Source organism: Paramisgurnus dabryanus, chromosome 18 (genome assembly GCF_030506205.2).
Source record: "Paramisgurnus dabryanus chromosome 18, PD_genome_1.1, whole genome shotgun sequence".
Classification (NCBI taxonomy): domain Eukaryota; kingdom Metazoa; phylum Chordata; class Actinopteri; order Cypriniformes; family Cobitidae; genus Paramisgurnus; species Paramisgurnus dabryanus.
In genome coordinates this window covers 14624515-14643857 of record NC_133354.1, presented here as the reverse complement: position 1 = coordinate 14643857, position 19343 = coordinate 14624515, and the positions used below count along the sequence as shown (strand labels likewise).

Genomic DNA, 19343 nt, shown 5'->3' with positions numbered 1-19343 from the left:
TGTGTGTCACAGGTAGGGGGGGACCCAGGTGTAAATAAGGTCACGCCCCTTTCTCCACCTCGAGGAGATTCCCAAAGCCACCCCAATGACCAGACACACAAGGTAAGCATAAAATTAAAATATCCTTTATTAAATTACTTAAAAATATTAAATAGGGAAGGGGAAAAGGGGAACTTAAAATAATGGCCACTCTAGGCTCTCCTCCACCACCACTGTATCTTCACACGGCCCATTCTCCTCATGTTCATTCTCGTTTTCCTTTCTCTCCACAGGCGGCCACTAAGACACAAAGACACTGTTACTTGGACTTCGAGTATTTCTCACCGGCTCTGCTGCTTACAGCTCTCTGGGTAGGTATCACGTTCACAGTCTGCTCTCCAATTATTCACTCTCGTTCTTCTCTCTCTCCACAGGTGGCCGCTAGGACACAAAGACACTGTTACTGAGACTTCGAGTATTTCTCACCGGCTCTGCTGTTCACAGCTTTCTGGGTAGTTATCACGTTCACGGTCTGTTCTTCGATTATTCACTCTCGTTCTTCTCTCTCTCCACAGGTGGCCGCTAGGACACAAAGACACTGTTACTGAGACTTCGAGTATTTCTCACCGGCTCTGCTGTTTACAGCTTTCTGGGTAGGTATGGTTTCCTCCGTAGGTCAGCAGAGGGGCGAAGGTCACACACCACCTCACCGGGTCGAGCGCTGCCCTATCTCCACTGCCCGTAGGCCGATCAAATCCTGGACAGGGGCGCCCCTTTGTAGAGACCGCGGGGGCGGCGGACCCTTTCGCCTCTGACTCTGCGACAAAACAGACACAGGTAAGTTTACACCACGAATATTTCCAATGTTTTACTCACAGTCACTGACAGCTCTTGGTCCGCGTTCCTTCGTACTCCGAAACAGCACACTACGTATAGTAACAGTAATTTCTGAGGTCGTTAGCCTCTCCGTCCTCTGCCCAGTAGAAGAAATGGATGATGCGGGGCTTCGTCTAACAAGACACACAGCAACCCACAGCAAATACACAGCACCACTCCAACGTGAAAAGCTTATTAATTGCAAAGTCTCACTCACCACACTATAAGTGCAACACAACAAGGGAAGCGCCCGGTGTCCTCCACTGCGCTTGAGCTGAGATAGGGGCGATGGAAAATACGACCAAAATAAGTCTCGTTGCTGTGGCTGTTTGGATTTCCTTCTAACGGCTCGCCCACCACACTATTGTAGGGGTAGGGCCGCCCTCATTCTCCTGGAGGTCTCCAACGGTTACACAGGTTAATTTTTGCAAGTTACTCCACACCAAAAGGGTATACTCACAGCAAATCGCCTCTGTTTACGTTGTACAACAAGATCAATTTTCTTCCTGCTTTACTCCTTCAAAAGTACTGGTTAGACCAAAGTTTCTTTTTACCCATAGGATCTTCCGTTTACTCCAGCAGGTCCACTGTAAACTATAACGAGAGAGGGAGAGAGAGAGAAATACAGACAGCCACCACGTCTAACAATGAGCACAGCTCCGTTCCTCAGCACACACTACGACCTGTCAGCACAATGCTCTCTTCGGGGTGCTCCTTTTCTCCACCCACGTATCGCCTTTCTTTCACCCCAGGCAGCTCCTGTCTTCTTTCCGCGCGCTCCAAGCGCAGCCCGGATCAACAGAGCCTGCGGGCTCTTCAAAAGGTACGTAGTTCTTTTTCTGCATTAAGCAGAGGAGCTTTCCCCGTGTCAATCCCCCTCTCGTGCCCGAACTCCCGAACTGTGATTTAACTGTGCTTTAAATACTCCTTCATGTACTCCAGTTGTCCAATTGCCCGGCGATCTCTTTAACTAGGCACAGCTGTGCTCAATCGGCTGATTACAGCCTTCGCGAAGCTGCCGGATGTCCGGTGTTTCCGTTCTCCGGTCTGGGCGGAAACATCCGGGCGGAACCAAAGTTTCCCGACTTTTGGTTCCGCCCAAAAGATCGTCACCTTGTGAAATCCTCCCCCGCCAATCCGTTCTCGTCCCGAGAACGCGTTGTTTAGGGACTGATAGGGTGTTGATGGGAGCTTTTCTTTAAAAAAACGTGGTAGGCCATTGGGGGACCTTGGTCTCTTATTTTGGTCGTATTTTCCATCGCCCCTATCTCAGCCCAAGCGCAGTGGAGGACACCGGGCGCTTCCCTTGTTGTGTTGCACTTATAGTGTGGTGAGTGAGACTTTGCAATTAATAAGCTTTTCACGTTGGAGTGGTGCTGTGTATTTGCTGTGGGTTGCTGTGTGTCTTGTTAGACGAAGCCCCGCATCATCCATTTCTTCTACTGGGCAGAGGACGGAGAGGCTAACGACCTCAGAAATTACTGTTACTATACGTAGTGTGCTGTTTCGGAGTACGAAGGAACGCGGACCAAGAGCTGTCAGTGACTGTGAGTAAAACATTGGAAATATTCGTGGTGTAAACTTACCTGTGTCTGTTTTGTCGCAGAGTCAGAGGCGAAAGGGTCCGCCGCCCCCGCGGTCTCTACAAAGGGGCGCCCCTGTCCAGGATTTGATCGGCCTACGGGCAGTGGAGATAGGGCAGCGCTCGACCCGGTGAGGTGGTGTGTGACCTTCGCCCCTCTGCTGACCTACGGAGGAAACCATACCTACCCAGAAAGCTGTAAACAGCAGAGCCGGTGAGAAATACTCGAAGTCTCAGTAACAGTGTCTTTGTGTCCTAGCGGCCACCTGTGGAGAGAGAGAAGAACGAGAGTGAATAATCGAAGAACAGACCGTGAACGTGATAACTACCCAGAAAGCTGTGAACAGCAGAGCCGGTGAGAAATACTCGAAGTCTCAGTAACAGTGTCTTTGTGTCCTAGCGGCCACCTGTGGAGAGAGAGAAGAACGAGAGTGAATAATTGGAGAGCAGACTGTGAACGTGATACCTACCCAGAGAGCTGTAAGCAGCAGAGCCGGTGAGAAATACTCGAAGTCCAAGTAACAGTGTCTTTGTGTCTTAGTGGCCGCCTGTGGAGAGAAAGGAAAACGAGAATGAACATGAGGAGAATGGGCCGTGTGAAGATACAGTGGTGGTGGAGGAGAGCCTAGAGTGGCCATTATTTTAAGTTCCCCTTTTCCCCTTCCCTATTTAATATTTTTAAGTAATTTAATAAAGGATATTTTAATTTTATGCTTACCTTGTGTGTCTGGTCATTGGGGTGGCTTTGGGAATCTCCTCGAGGTGGAGAAAGGGGCGTGACCTTATTTACACCTGGGTCCCCCCCTACCTGTGACAGATTTGGCGTAGTCGGCAGTCCACCTCGGGTTGAGACCAAGGTCCCCCAATGGCCTACCACGTTTTTTTAAAGAAAAGCTCCCATCAACACCCTATCAGTCCCTAAACAACGCGTTCTCGGGACGAGAACGGATTGGCGGGGGAGGATGTCACAAGGTGACGATCTTTTGGGCGGAACCAAAAGTCGGGAAACTTTGGTTCCGCCCGGATGTTTCCGCCCAGACCGGAGAACGGAAACACCGGACATCCGGCAGCTTCGCGAAGGCTGTAATCAGCCGATTGAGCACAGCTGTGCCTAGTTAAAGAGATCGCCGGGCAATTGGACAACTGGAGTACATGAAGGAGTATTTAAAGCACAGTTAAATCACAGTTCGGGAGTTCGGGCACGAGAGGGGGATTGACACGGGGAAAGCTCCTCTGCTTAATGCAGAAAAAGAACTACGTACCTTTTGAAGAGCCCGCAGGCTCTGTTGATCCGGGCTGCGCTTGGAGCGCGCGGAAAGAAGACAGGAGCTGCCTGGGGTGAAAGAAAGGCGATACGTGGGTGGAGAAAAGGAGCACCCCGAAGAGAGCATTGTGCTGACAGGTCGTAGTGTGTGCTGAGGAACGGAGCTGTGCTCATTGTTAGACGTGGTGGCTGTCTGTATTTCTCTCTCTCTCCCTCTCTCGTTATAGTTTACGGTGGACCTGCTGGAGTAAACGGAAGATCCTATGGGTAAAAAGAAACTTTGGTCTAACCAGTACTTTTGAAGGAGTAAAGCAGGAAGAAAATTGATCTTGTTGTACAACGTAAACAGAGGCGATTTGCTGTGAGTATACCCTTTTGGTGTGGAGTAACTTGCAAAAATTAACCTGTGTAACCGTTGGAGACCTCCAGGAGAATGAGGGCGGCCCTACCCCTACAATAGTGTGGTGGGCGAGCCGTTAGAAGGAAATCCAAACAGCCACAGCAACGAGACTTATTTTGGTCGTATTTTCCATCGCCCCTATCTCAGCCCAAGCGCAGTGGAGGACACCGGGCGCTTCCCTTGTTGTGTTGCACTTATAGTGTGGTGAGTGAGACTTTGCAATTAATAAGCTTTTCACGTTGGAGTGGTGCTGTGTATTTGCTGTGGGTTGCTGTGTGTCTTGTTAGACGAAGCCCCGCATCATCCATTTCTTCTACTGGGCAGAGGACGGAGAGGCTAACGACCTCAGAAATTACTGTTACTATACGTAGTGTGCTGTTTCGGAGTACGAAGGAACGCGGACCAAGAGCTGTCAGTGACTGTGAGTAAAACATTGGAAATATTCGTGGTGTAAACTTACCTGTGTCTGTTTTGTCGCAGAGTCAGAGGCGAAAGGGTCCGCCGCCCCCGCGGTCTCTACAAAGGGGCGCCCCTGTCCAGGATTTGATCGGCCTACGGGCAGTGGAGATAGGGCAGCGCTCGACCCGGTGAGGTGGTGTGTGACCTTCGCCCCTCTGCTGACCTACGGAGGAAACCATACCTACCCAGAAAGCTGTAAACAGCAGAGCCGGTGAGAAATACTCGAAGTCTCAGTAACAGTGTCTTTGTGTCCTAGCGGCCACCTGTGGAGAGAGAGAAGAACGAGAGTGAATAATCGAAGAACAGACCGTGAACGTGATAACTACCCAGAAAGCTGTGAACAGCAGAGCCAGTGAGAAATACTCGAAGTCTCAGTAACAGTGTCTTTGTGTCCTAGCGGCCACCTGTGGAGAGAGAGAAGAACGAGAGTGAATAATTGGAGAGCAGACTGTGAACGTGATACCTACCCAGAGAGCTGTAAGCAGCAGAGCCGGTGAGAAATACTCGAAGTCCAAGTAACAGTGTCTTTGTGTCTTAGTGGCCGCCTGTGGAGAGAAAGGAAAACGAGAATGAACATGAGGAGAATGGGCCGTGTGAAGATACAGTGGTGGTGGAGGAGAGCCTAGAGTGGCCATTATTTTAAGTTCCCCTTTTCCCCTTCCCTATTTAATATTTTTAAGTAATTTAATAAAGGATATTTTAATTTTATGCTTACCTTGTGTGTCTGGTCATTGGGGTGGCTTTGGGAATCTCCTCGAGGTGGAGAAAGGGGCGTGACCTTATTTACACCTGGGTCCCCCCCTACCTGTGACATGTGTGTGTGTTTGCATGTGTAGCAGAGACAGATTGGTCTCGGGTCGGGTTGGGTTCGGGCTGAAAAAATTGCAGGCATTGTCGGGCTAGGGTTGGGTAGGGCTTGAACACTATGGGCCAGGGCCGGGTTAGGGCTGGAGTTTTTGGCCCGTTCAGGGCTCTAATCTCCGGGTCTAGCGCTAGCACTTTTATCATAGCTTAGAACCATTAGCATCGCACTAAAAAATTACCAAAGAGTTTCAATATTTTTCCTATGTAAAACTTGACTCTTCTGTAGTTACATTGTTTACTAAGACCAACCAAAAATTTTAAGTTGTAGTGATGTTAGGTTCTTGAACAAATTGTTCTTTTGAGCTGGTTCTCAGGAAGTAACCGGTCAAGCCGGTTCATAAATTAAAATTAATCGAACTTTAGTTTTGTGCATAGGTTCCGTGTTGATGCCACAGGACACACCGCCGAAATAGCACGTAGGACTCAAAAAGAACCGAACAAAGTTTGTCGTTGGTTGCCAAGGCGAGGATTGCCGATAATTCTGACGGATGAGTAGCTGACACTGCATGTGAATCACTGAGGATTTGAATGAGCCTGATGCGCAAAATTTCTTGTTTTATTAGTTTCTTGATATGCTTGTCTTATTAAAATGCTTAAGTTTTTGTACGATTTATTGTGCATGCAAATCATATTGTAGTTGTTTAAGGAAGACCAATGAGTTTAAAAGACAAGTTTATTTATTCTTAATACTTACACATCCACAATTGTGCATCAGTGTCTTTTAGGAATCTTATTCAAGTTTTAGGCTAGTCAAAACTGGTCAGTTGTATCTGGCATTTATTTTCCGAGATTGAAACTGTGACCACAAACATTACTAACTTGTGAATATAAGGCAATAAATAAGCTGTTTCTTCACAAAAACTACTTTTTATTTGAGAGTTTTAATGTGTTGACACAAACGACTTTATTTGAATGTTTCATTGATACAAGTTAGAAAATAATTGTGTAGTAATGTCATTTCTTGATGACGTCAGGTACCGGTGAATCGGTTTTTTGAACCGTTTCAATGAGCCGAACTGTCCGAAAAGAGACGGTTTGCGGAAGTGAATCGGACTTTGCATCACTACTTTATTGATGCAAAACGCTAGTTGTGACCAACTGTTATTGATCAACAATATACATTTATTTCTAGAGGATATGCTATTGTGTCGTATTTGAGGGAATTGACAAATTTGTATGTAAAAATCCTGCCTTCTTGTCATAGTTTTTGCTCCTTGTGGCAGGATCATGACAGCTCCTTGTGTTTTGTGTGGTAAACAAGGCTTTTTTGCTGTGTGCTTCCCTGTCTCATCTCCTGATCCCTCCCCCTTGTCTCCCTATTAATTATCCTATTATTGTTTAATTTATGTAACCTGCAACCTCATCATTTACTCTCCTATTTAGTGCCCTTGATGTTTGCTGTCCTGTGCTGGTTCGTTTTGTCTCATGTTATGCCATGTTTTCTATCCTGTAAGTTATTTTGCTCTTTGCTTTTATGCCAGCAGCCAGCATTGAACCCAGCAGATGGTGAGCCGTGAGGGCGTGAAGCTGGCGTTTTGATTTTACACACTTTCATGTCATTGGCTACTGTATGCCACTGCAGTCGCGATACGAAAGTAACAAAGTGATTTTCTCAGAGCCCTGATAACATTTGCATTCCAAACTATGACAGCATCTTTAGCACGCAACCCTTGACAGAGCTGACAAATATTGTGTTACTTTGTCATCGGTTCGCGCGTGTAGGTCCAGAAAGCTGTTTTCAACCATAAGTAAAATGGGTAACACTTTATTTTACGACCCGCAAAGTACCGCGTAATTAAACCGAATTTACAGCGTACCTATTTGTAACAACAGGGTAGGTAACCTGTAGGTATAAGGGAATAATATTTTAAGTTTGGGGTAATAAGGGGGTAAGAATATGAATAATTATAAATTATTTATACTCTAAGTATTTTATAACAACAGGGTACCTATTGTAATATTACGTGGTATGTATGACTTAGTCGAGTCTATGGGGAAATTATGTTTTATTTATTTTTTATTGTGAATTTTTCATATTGACTACTGAATGTTGTATACAGTCAATGTCTACGAGCCACATCGGCAAATAAATATAACAGCATATCACTTTTATTTTAGTAGCCTATATTACTTGCTTTTAATAACAAAAGTCAAGCTGATTTAATGTGGTTATCTTTTTTTTAAGGTAAGTACAATAAAAATAGCAACTTATTCCCTATTTACCAGGAAACTCCTACATTTGCGGACATATTTGAAGTGGTGCTTTGCAATTTATTTACTGTAAACACAAGTATTTTAGCCAAATATAATTTATGCAATGGCAAACCAGAATGAAACAACAGCAGATATCAGCTCCCGCTAAAGCAAAAGACGACTACATGCGTAGACTACTGCGCAGGTGTAGAGCGCGCGGCCGTCTGCAGGAGGTTTGCTGGAACGCGATCCTGAGGTGAAATTTCTTTAAGAGGTTTTAAAAACGTTCTACACTGTGGAGTACAGCTGCGAGTGATGTTAGCAGGTTCCGCATGCTGGATAAGGTGACTGGTTTTGTTAATACATGACTCACGCATTTCAAACAATGTTTTTCAAGAAAGTTGCTAGCTAACGGTAGCAGGTTAGCTAGCACATAAGTAAGCCTAACATTTATAAACGTAACTGGCTTAGAAAACTCTGTTTCTGTCAAGGCACAGTGAAGAAACATTTACTGAAGGCTTTCATTTATGTTTTTTATATGTAATGCAGAACAGCATTTGTGAGACGACATCAACTCATCATCCGAGTGGACAAGAACACCAACAGAGGAAGCCAAGCCGCAAAAACAATGAAAAATTGTCATGACTTTTTATTTTAAATAAAAGTTATGTGATAATAAACATTAAGTGTTGGCTTAATTATAGTGTTTTAAAGATGTTTTGAAATAAGTTGTTTTAAAATAAAAATAACAATATTCTGTATGTTTATGGTATTTACCCTATAACATTTATTAACAAGAGGTGAACAAAGCACCACTTTAGTTTACAGCCCGCAAATATGCGAGTTACCTGGTACATACACAGAACAATCGGGGAATAAGCCCCACTTCAATTTACAGCCCGCAAATATAAGAGTTACCTGGTACATACACAGAACAATCGGGGAATAAGCCCCACTTCAATTTACAGCCCGCAAATATAAGAGTTACCTGGTAACTCCTGTATACATATACAGATCAAAGAGGTACAAGTTGCTATTATCTTTATTGTGTGTTATATTTTATTTGCCGACGTGGCTTGTAGACATCAACTGTAGGCTATACAAAACACTTCATCAGGTAAGTAGCAAATATGAAAAAAAAAACCTATTACACATAGACCATATTACCCATAGACGTAAGTCATACATACCACGTAATATTACAATAGGTACCCTGTAGTTATGAAATACTTAGAGAATAATTTTCCATATATTCTTACCCCCTTATTACCCCAAACTTAAAATATTATTCCCTTATAACTACAAGTACGTACTGTAGAGGTACTCTGTTGTTACAAATAGGTACGCTGTAAATTCGGTTTAATTACGCGGTACTTTGCGGGTCGTAAAATAAAGTGTTACCGTAAAATGCGGTAATTTTTTTCTTATATTGGGTTGTGTTTCTCGTTTCATTTGTTACAATACTGATCATTCTACAGGGGATTTGATGCTCTAACACATCCTGAAGTTTGACTTCTCAGAGTTTTTCAAAATAAAAGTAAATCGGAAATTTAAAATGAAAACGTAATTGTAAAGATAAACGCCAAAATATGTTTGCAGTTAAATATTAACAAGGTCATATTCATGAATATTTATTAAAAACAAGTGTAACATAAAAATCTATCTTGTTCTATTGTGTTACTTCTGATACACTTGTGTGTTACTTTCATCTCAGCAGACAGGGTCAAAAGTAACAATGCATTACTCATGTTTAAAGTGAAATTATACTGAAGTAATTTTACATTTGTTTGAAATTCCACCTGGTATTGATAGACCACACTTGTGAGTTATTGAACACAGCAATAATATATCTCTGTCTGAAACATTAGCTTTTAAAATGAAGTTTTTCTGGAAAATTTTACTTTCACCATTAATGTTTGATGATGCAGAAGGAATATTTCCACAGTATTATTTTCAATCATGTGTGAAATATATTATAAAACGGTGGTCATGTTGTCACATTAATTAGGAAAAGACAGCCAAAAGGGTCTTATCTTGCTATCAGTTTTTTTTACATAACAGAAAATAGCATAGGCCTATGTAACAAATCACTGTAAAAGTGATTATAATGTATTATGGAAAATTAAGTACAGAAGTGTTATGCTATTTTTACACTTGTTACACAGCTTATATACACTTCTTGCATTTCAATGCATATCACTTATAAAGCCAAATTGTCATAATAATTTTTTTGGGGAAAACTCTTCTGCGCACTGTTTTAATATTTAATCCATAGATTAGAGGATTAACAACAGGAGGAACTATAATCAGTTCTAAAGCCAAAAAATGCCGTAAACTCTCTGGAATATCATTAGCACCGTATCTACTATACATGACATCAAAAAGAAAAGCAAAGGTGAAATTTATCAGTGATATTATATGTGGTAAACAGGTTTGCCAGAATTTTCTTCTACTTTCTAAAGATGCTTTACATGCAGCAATGAGTTTAACATAGGAAAGAACAACAATAAATGAACAGCCTACAAATATAACAGCAACAACGTAACCATAAACATTATTAACAAAAGATGATATACAAGATAGTTTTACAATTGACCAGTTATCACAATATAATTTGTCAATGTGATATTTACAAAATGTCCTTAAATTTGCTAACAGGGCTGCTGGGATAATACAGCAGTTTGGTACAATCCAGGAAAACAAAATCAATTTCAAGCAGGTGCTTTTAGTTAATTTTGAATGATAGTCTAAAGGTCTGCATATTGCTACATATCTATCATATGACATGACTGTTAATATTGTGAACTCACAGAGTAAAGAGCTGTAGATAACATAAGATTGCACAGCACACATGTAAGAAGAGATCACATATGAATCCAATATTAAGTCAGACAACATTTTAGGGTAAAATCCTGAGGCTCCATAAACCCCATTTATACACAGATGACCCAAGAATATGTACATTGGTTCATGAAGTGAATTCTCCGTTATAATGATAGAAACAAGTCGAAAATTACTTGACAATATAAGCAAATAGAGGAAAAGAAAACAAGTAAAATATATGTGTCTAAATGAGTTTGAGTCTTTGGGCACCATTAGAGTGAACATCAAAGGATGGGACGTATTATCCATCAAGGTAGCAGTGGTGACTCAATCAGATAAAATAATAATATCCTGCAATTCAAACTGCACCAAAGAGAACATTAATAAATATTTGTTAAGATAGTAAAATGCATTGTTATGCAATCTGTTACTTTCAAGGTGACCAGGAGAACAAGGAAGAAGACCAGACCCACAAATCCAAAGGTGTATGTGTGGGCGACCAGTAAGCTTGGTTTTAGTTGCTTTATATTTTCAGTGGGGACCTGAGGAGCATTATGAAATACCTTGGGATTTATTATGCTCAAATTTACGATAGTCTATTTTTGAACTTTTAACTTCTTGTCAACTACTGTACCATTCATTAGAGTATAGACTTGCTCTTTTTAAAATATTTTGGGCACTGCTGGCACTGCTTCTAAACTGAAACTTATCAAATAGGTTCATCATGTCACTAAAACACACCAGTGCCTTTGCTGTCATCAGTATTAAACATCGTTACCCCTCAACCTGATTATTAACTGAGATTGACCAATTCATCTGATTAACGATAACAATAAATTGGCATCACAATTTATTGTTATCTGCATTAATCTGCATTACAAAGTAGTAGAGTGCCTCGAATGGCGAATTTAAAACTAACATCATTAACTCCTCATGCTGACACATGATGTGATCCTATGCACCACAGCAACAGGGGTCTATTCCAGAAAGCAGTGTTAACTTACAATCAGAATAACCCTGAACTCTGGGTTGATTTACCCAATACTTGCTAACTCTGGGTATGTCAGTTCCAAAACTCAGTTTAAGAGAACCCGAACCTTTTTGGTGTGGATGCGCTTGGGCACAGCTGGCCGCAGGGTCTGCGCAAATATAAATTTTCCCCAGTGAGCCTTCTCGCACAGACACTGTGCAATGTCAGGGAGGACGAAGAGAGCATTTTACTGGTTGCGCCTGTCTCCTCGTGACAGCCCCCCCAGCAGATTCCCCTAAGGAAGGACCTTCTTTCTCAGGCAGGTGGCACATTATACCCAAGACCCTTCCTGTGGAACCTCCATGTATGGTCTCTGAACGGAGCGCGGAGGTTCTAAATTATTTATCATAAGAGGTATCTAACACTATACCTGCAGCATGAGCGCCGTCCACAAGACATGCTTACATGCTGCAATATAACCTGTTTGTTGACTTTTGTTCTTCTCAACAAGAAAACCCCCGAAAATGCCTTGTCAGCGTCATGCTTTTATATCTTCAGCACCAGTTGAAGAGGAGGCTGTCCCCATTTACCATTAAAGTAGATATTGACATACCACACAATGATAAATGGTAGGTCAGCGGTCAGCACGACCTGGTTATTAGATTTTTAAGAGGTGCACCATTGCATAATACCCCACAGTTTGGTTTGGGTCAGCTCACCTCACTTTGGCTTAGCTGTAATAATAATAATAATAATAATTCCTTACATTTATATAGCTCAGTACTCAAAGCGCTTTACATATGAACGGGGGAATCTACTCAACCACCACCAATGTGCAGCATCCACATGGATGATACGACGGCAGCCATATTGCGCCAGAACGCCCACCACACACCAGCTTATTAGTGGAGAGGAGACCGAGACATATAGCCAATTAGTATGAGGGGATGATTAGTAGGCCAATGGGCAAGTTTGGCCAGGATGCCGGGGCACACCCCTACTCTTTTCGAAGGACATCCTGGGATTTTTAATGACCACAGAGAGTCAGGACCTCGGTTTAACATCTCATCCGAAAGACGGTGCTTGTTGACAGTATAGTGTCCCCGTCACTATACTGGGATGTTAGGACCCACACAGACCACAGGGTGAGCACCCCCTGCTGGTCTCACTAACACCTCTACCGGCAGCAACCAAGCTTTTCCATCGAGTTAGCCCTACAGTCACATTAGCTACAAAAGTGAGCGACACCGAGCGACACGCACTCGCTTGATGGCCGTTCCTTGGCTAGTATCTAAAAGCGGTATCAAAAGTCACTTTAGAGGTATTGTTAAGTTACAAGAACTGTGTTTTTGGATTTAAAAGTATTTATTTCTCGATAAAAGTAACAAAATATATGAGATAAAATGCCAAACTTATCAGATATATTCAGAAAAACGCATTTTTCCGCCATCTTGAATTATTTTCTCTGACTCGACCACAGACCTAAGTCACACGCTGCCCCTACATTGGCAGTCGCTTTGTCGCATCGCTCAGCATTTGCATAAAATAGCCTTCTTGTCTATTTTGGCCCCACCTTGTTCGCGCAGCGGCGAGCTTGTCGCTTGTCGCTTGTCGCTGGCAAACGGCCACTCCCATTGAAAATGAATGGTAGCCTGTCACTCTGTCTCTGTCTATTGTAGCTAATGTGACTGGGGGGTAAGTAACACTTCGGAGTGAGAGGGATTATAGGCGTGTCATTATATTTGTGCTGCCTACTGCTGTGACATCATACAAGTAAGAGCATTGTTGTACATTCCCATACATTCATTTCTCAGTCCGCTACAAAATTAACCACCACAAATAGATGTTTGCACATCACGTTTATCACTATTCCTCTGTCTCACACAACAGTTTCTGTACAAACACCCGTGGCGTCAGTCGACGCGCTCCGCCGAGCCTCATTTAAGTTGCATCTAAGCATATATTTGAACGTGAGCGTCGCAAATGTGCTGCCACAAACTACAAGTCTGCAAAAAAAAAATGGTATGGTGTTCCTGATTCTTAACCTGTGGATGTTTTTCATCGCTAAAAGGGAGTTTGGGAACTTATAGCAGAGCACAGATGACAACATGTTTCCTCGAGACAGCGCAAGCTAGCACTAAAAGGTAAAGCTAATTTATAGCGAATGAGGCTGGTAGTAAAGATTCCCTCAGACCAATCAGTGATCTACAGGGTTTTTGCGTCAAGATCTGGTATCAGCTTGGGTCGCTTGAAACCCCGACCGTGGTGGTACTAAAAAAGTATCAGGTACTACGTACTGCACCCAGTGGAAAAGCTCACAAAAGCTGACCCAAACCATTGGATACTATGCAATGGAAAGTGTCATAAATCCTCCACGCCCTCCCTCTATTTCTCCTTGGGACCTGTCCGTGGTGCTGAAACTCTTACAGAAAGCTCCCTTTGAGCCTATGCAGTCTGTAAATGTCAAGTTTCTAACAATGAAAACTTTGACTATCCTTGCATTGGCCTCTGTTAAGAGGATAGGGGTGTCACGGTTAATCCGTGTCATGTCTTGTCTCTGTTCCGATTGTTGTCACCTGGACATTCATTGATTAATTACCTGCCTCATCACACCTGTTTGTCATTAAGTCTGTCTGTATATATACCCCTATCTTCTGTTTGCTCACTGCTGGATCATTGTCATTAATTCCTTGTCTGTTCCTGTTTGACTTACCTGTTCGTTGTTTTACTCCTCGTGTTTTGTTTCTTGTTATCATTAAATGTTATTTATTTATCCCGAACTCTGCACTTGTGTCCTGCTTCCTGATTTCATGTTCCCGGTCGTGACAGAATGATCCAGCCATCAAAGGACACAGCGAGTTCCCAGAGGAGTGCTTCCCCATATATTTTTTCGAGGGGGAGTACTGGACATCGGGCCCTGCAAGCTTCAAAGCCCCGATGTTCCTTGGAGTTAATCGAGACAGAATGCTCGGAACTCCAGGCTCAAGTTAGCTGTCACTATGCCCGATTCTTTCCCCGGGGTGGTTGTCGCTACACGTGAGCCTGATCCTGTGAGGGTCGAAGCGTTGGAGTCGGTTCCCCTGCTGGTCGAGTTGTCTACGCTGATTCCTGGGAGGTCCACCACCGTGCTCGATTCGGGGCTCGGAACGGACGCCACGCCCGATTATTTCCCCGGGGTGGTCGCCACCGTGTACGAGCCCGTTTCCCCGAGATGGTGGGAGGTGACTTCCAGGGGATCGGATCCCTGTCGATTCCCAGGAGGGCCGATTCATCTGCCTCGGTTCCCGAGATGGTTGCTCCAGGCTTTCCGGCTTCGTCCCGGCTTCCTGCCCTGCCGGTTTCGCCCCGACTCCCTGCACTGCCGAGTTCGCCCCGGCTTCCTGCCCTGCCCGCTTCGCCCCGGCTTCCGCCGGCTCCACCTTGGTCTCCAAGCCCTCCGTCCCTTCCCAAGATCCTCCCAGACTTTTTGTTTGTTTATGTAGGAGTGTCTGGGAGCCACTCCTTAAGGGGAGGGTAATGTCACGGTTAATCCGTGTCATGTCTTGTCTCTGTTCCGATTGTTGTCACCTGGACATTCATTGATTAATTACCTGCCTCATCACACCTGTTTGTCATTAAGTCTGTCTGTATATATACCCCTATCTTCTGTTTGCTCACTGCTGGATCATTGTCATTAATTCCTTGTCTGTTCCTGTTTGACTTACCTGTTCGTTGTTTTACTCCTCGTGTTTTGTTTCTTGTTATCATTAAATGTTATTTATTTATCCCGAACTCTGCACTTGTGTCCTGCTTCCTGATTTCATGTTCCCGGTCGTGACAAGGGGAGCTTCATGCATTTTCGGTCAACGATTCGTGCCTTCAGTTTGGGCCTGCTAAATCCAGCATAACACTAAGACCCCGGCTTGGCTACGTGCCCAAGGTTCCTACCACTCCTTTCAGAGAACAGGTGGTGTCGCAAAGGCTGCTCTTGGAGGAGGCAGACCTAGCCAAGGCTTTGTTATGTCCTATACATGCACTGTGTCTCAAAGCTTTTTGAAATCAAAGCTTTAGGACCTCAGATCAGCTCTTTGTCTGTTATGTTGGTCAGCAAAAAGGGAAAGGTGTCACCAAGCAGAGGATGTCCCATTGGATTGTGGACACAATCGCCCTTGCTTATCATATGCTGGGCATCTCATGCCCCTTTAATTTGAGAGCTCACTCTATGAGAAGTGTGGCATTCTATGTGGCATTCAGATTCTATAGTGTTTGTGTCGAGCCAGTATCCTCTCGGATTCTCTCTTTAAACCGGTAAGAACACCGCAGGTTGGCTCGTGTGTCGGCTTGCAGCTCCATTTTGGTGCTGGACTATTGCTCCATTATGGAACACCATTAGAGACAAAATATCACAATGTGATCTCCACTCAGCAGAAAATGTCAAACCTGGATATCGCTCAACATCAGTATATATTTTTGTGTCTTCAACAGGGGAAATTGGAGTTTTTACAAGTTTTAATGTTAATAAAAAAAATGATCAGAATGCATGGCTATGTTTTAAAGGCCTTCAATAGGGAAAGATTTTTGCTCAAACACATCTCATATACTGTAGATGTTTGTAGAATAAACCAGAGCTTATTGGCTTGTCATAAGTCATCAAACCCTGGGCATTTGTTTTCATATATTCTTGACAATAGAGCAGACCAAGCCATTTCATACTATTGTTATTTTTTCTGTGGTCCACTTATAGTGTAAGACAATATTTAAACAATACTTATTCTTATTGCATGAGCATTTTCAGACCTTATCTGACCTGCAGAAGGACGAAATTTTAAAGAATAAAGACGCTGCTCCTTTTTTCTTATAGAACTGAATGAGAAAAGATGATGTGGGAGAGTAAATAATTATAGATTTGTTTGTATTAACTTGTAGTAACATGATAACAGACCTTAAAGCTATAATGTAGCTTTAAGGTAATAATTTACCCAAAAATGAAAATTCTGTCATCATTCACTTGTATATATATTTATAATATATATATATATATATTTTTTTTTTGTTCTGATGAACACAAAGATATTTTTAGAAATTTCAGTAACCAAACCGATCAGAGACCCCACTGACTTTAATAGGATATTTTTTTTCTATGAGGCCTCTGATCGGTTATCATCAGAACAAAAAAGAAAACAGGTTTGTAACAATATGATAGTGAGTAAATTATGAGAGAGTTCAACAACCTTTAAACTTCAACAACCTAAATAACATTAATAATTGACAGTCACTTTTCCCTAACATCTATAAAGATACACAGGGCAGCAGGTCCTCAGGTGTTATACAAAGCAAGGAACAGAAAAAGGTTTCACAGACTTTCCAGTTTGCTCTCATGCTTAGATCTAGGATTAAAACTCCTGTTTACTAGCTTAAGACCAGACAGGCCGGTTTTTGAAAACTACATTCACAACATATTCATGTGTAAATGTTACATAATAGACATGCAATATTTCATTATTTAGTAAAGGTTAAATATTTAGAACGTACATTTTGTTCATGATTTAATGCAGTTAATACATGATTTTAAGACTCTTTTGCGAACCTCTTTGAGTTTTAAACCATATATAATAGGGTTCAATATAGGTGGCACTATGAGCCTCTCTAATGCCAAAAAATTACGCAGACTCATTTGGACATCATTTGAGCCGTATCGGTTGTATGTTGCATCAAAAATGGTAGCAACAGTAAAATTCGCCAGAGAAATAATATGAGGCACACAGGTCTGCCAAAATTTCCTTCTGCACTCTAATGACGCTTTACATGCAATTGCAAGCTTTATATAGGACACAACAATTACGATGACAAGTCCCATATATAATGAAATAAAAACAAATCCATAAATATCATTGGTGACAGTAGAATCACATGAGAGCTTTACCATTGACCAATTGTCACAAAACAATTTATCAATATGATATTTACATACGGTCAATCTATTTGATAAGAAAACAGCAAAGAACATAATAATAAATGGTACAATCCAAGATAAACCAATCAAAATGCTGCAGGAAACTTTATTAAGGTGTAAATGATATTCTAAAGGTCTGCATATGGCTTCATGTCTGTCATAAGCCATCACTGCTAATATACAAAATTGACCCATACCTGAACTATAAATCACAAAAGCTTGAAAAGCACACAAGTAAGAAGGGATCACGTATGAATCCAGTATTAAATCATGCAGAAATTTAGGATAGAATCCAGCTGTAGCAAGAAGGTCATTTAAACACAGATTGCACAGAAAAATGTACATTGGTTCATGAAGGGCTCTCTCCAAAACAATGACCACACTCAGCCAAATGTTCAGCAACAATAACAGGGCATAGAGAACGAGAAAGCATGTGAAATATATGTGCCTGAATGATTTAGAGTCTTTTGGTTCCATCAGGGTGTAGATTGAATAAGTCCTATTATTCATTAACATTCTTCCACAGATATAAAATTGTCCTTAAGGGAAATGAATTGGTCTTTAAATGTCAATGCCACACCACAGCTGTGATTCTGCGTCCTCACATTCACACAGTGGAAACAATAAGAGCAGCAGACGTGCTTTTATAGGCTTTACTATGCAGAGTAAATTCTCTACAGTATTACAACAACAAAACAGGAAATATTCAATGACCTTTCGTAACCTTTGATGTGATTTTCTCTCATTTCTTTCTGTCATTCAATATGGCTCAATTTTACAGCAAAACAATTGCTGTAACTTTATCAAAGCAATTTGGGATGGCTTAAATGTCAGAATTTACATTATAATTAAGGAGTTGTATGTGACCCTATCTGTGAAATCCAAGCTGAAGTCTTATTTTGAGATTAGGAGCATCAAAGTTTGATTTCAACTTGGTTTCAAATACTAAAACCCCTATAGCACATTAAGGAGGTCACACACCGGACGCTCAGCACCACGCAGCGCTGCATCGCGTTACGTCTAAGATAACCTGGAGGTATCATAAACCGGAAGTGTACATTAAATAGCGCGAGCTTAGCCAGATAGCGTCTACTTCAAAATGCTAAATATACGTTAGCAGCCAATGTTAATCCTTAATGATTTGGGACAAATATGATGTTATTTAATGTTAAACCATGTGAGTGGCGCTCTGTGGTGCGACAGGGATTTGAGCAACTTCTTGAGTCGTAGCTGGTGTGCGTATACTCATAGAAAACAATATGTTTGATTTTTTTACGGCGCTGCTCTGAGCTGTGCGTCCGGTGTGCGACCCCCTTTAGAATAATTGATTTAGGCTTGTAAGGTGGAATCGTACTTCTATGCAAGATGAATCCAAAGGGCTCCGGATTGGGATGCCAGCTACCTGGACTAAACATCTTCTCTTTAAACGTGTTGCCAGATCCCATTGTGAAAAATCCTCTTTAAATTAGTTGTTTGATGTTTTAGCAATTAACGTGACACTTTACAAAATTCATAAAATGAGAATGTGCAGGTTAGTGTTAGTGATATCTTTGGTTTATTTCTGAAAGACAACTTCTGAAGTTGTTTTTCTTGTTGGCCTATTTTGTTTGTTTTCGTACTAATATCTAGCACCTAAACAGTGATCAAATTGCACATTATTCAGCGTGGACAGGTTATTGCAGACATGATACTACATTCGATAAGACACATGCAGTAAGTTCTTGTTTATATTGCCTAATATTGCTTATTAAAACGATTAATATAATGATATAATAAGCATTATTGAATGAGAATAAATAAATTATACAACAGGTCAACAGTATTAACAAATTGTGATCTAATAAATATAATATAACAATGTCCACCCACAAAACATATAAACAGATTGTGTATCCAAACTGTAAAATGGCAAAAAGGTTACGACAGAATACATAAGATCCCAGATAAAAATAAAAAAGTAGTTTTATGAACTAAAACTAAAATATGGCACTTTTTTCCTCT

The 19343-nt window shown here is 41.8% G+C and overlaps 2 protein-coding genes and 4 long non-coding RNA genes across 6 annotated transcripts; 3 read left to right on the top strand and 3 right to left on the bottom strand.

Annotated features, from left to right (window-relative positions):
- Nucleotides 1-109: 109 nt before the first annotated feature.
- Nucleotides 110-1116, bottom strand: LOC135776858 (uncharacterized). Its single transcript, XR_010544214.2, has 2 exons — nt 607-1116; nt 110-420 (listed from the first exon to the last, which is right to left on the bottom strand). It is a non-coding gene; the product is annotated as an uncharacterized lncRNA (long non-coding RNA).
- A 997-nt stretch (nt 1117-2113) lies between these two features.
- Nucleotides 2114-3148, top strand: LOC135776857 (uncharacterized). The gene is made up of 2 exons (XR_010544213.2): nt 2114-2651; nt 2838-3148. It is a non-coding gene; the product is annotated as an uncharacterized lncRNA (long non-coding RNA).
- Nucleotides 3149-4217: 1069 nt separating this feature from the next.
- Nucleotides 4218-5268, top strand: LOC135776856 (uncharacterized). Its single transcript, XR_010544212.1, has 2 exons — nt 4218-4771; nt 4958-5268. It is a non-coding gene; the product is annotated as an uncharacterized lncRNA (long non-coding RNA).
- Nucleotides 5269-7401: 2133 nt separating this feature from the next.
- LOC135776855 (uncharacterized) lies at nt 7402-8425 on the top strand. Its single transcript, XR_010544211.2, has 2 exons — nt 7402-7961; nt 8167-8425. It is a non-coding gene; the product is annotated as an uncharacterized lncRNA (long non-coding RNA).
- Nucleotides 8426-9813: 1388 nt separating this feature from the next.
- On the bottom strand, nt 9814-10749 carry LOC135776802 (olfactory receptor 5K1-like). The gene has a single exon (XM_065287720.1). The coding sequence runs from the start codon at nt 10747-10749 to the stop codon at nt 9814-9816; it is 936 nt and encodes a 311-aa protein (XP_065143792.1).
- Nucleotides 10750-16928: 6179 nt separating this feature from the next.
- LOC135776801 (olfactory receptor 52D1-like) lies at nt 16929-17852 on the bottom strand. Its single transcript, XM_065287719.1, has one exon. It carries the CDS (start codon nt 17850-17852, stop codon nt 16929-16931), a length of 924 nt encoding a protein of 307 aa, XP_065143791.1.
- Nucleotides 17853-19343: the final 1491 nt, after the last annotated feature.

What these genes read in the sequence shown, in the direction of transcription:
- LOC135776802 (XM_065287720.1), bottom strand. Translation starts at nt 10,749, where the DNA reads ATGGATAATACGTCCCATCCTTTGATGTTCACTCTAATGGTGCCCAAA.
- LOC135776801 (XM_065287719.1), bottom strand. Translation starts at nt 17,852, where the DNA reads ATGAATAATAGGACTTATTCAATCTACACCCTGATGGAACCAAAAGAC.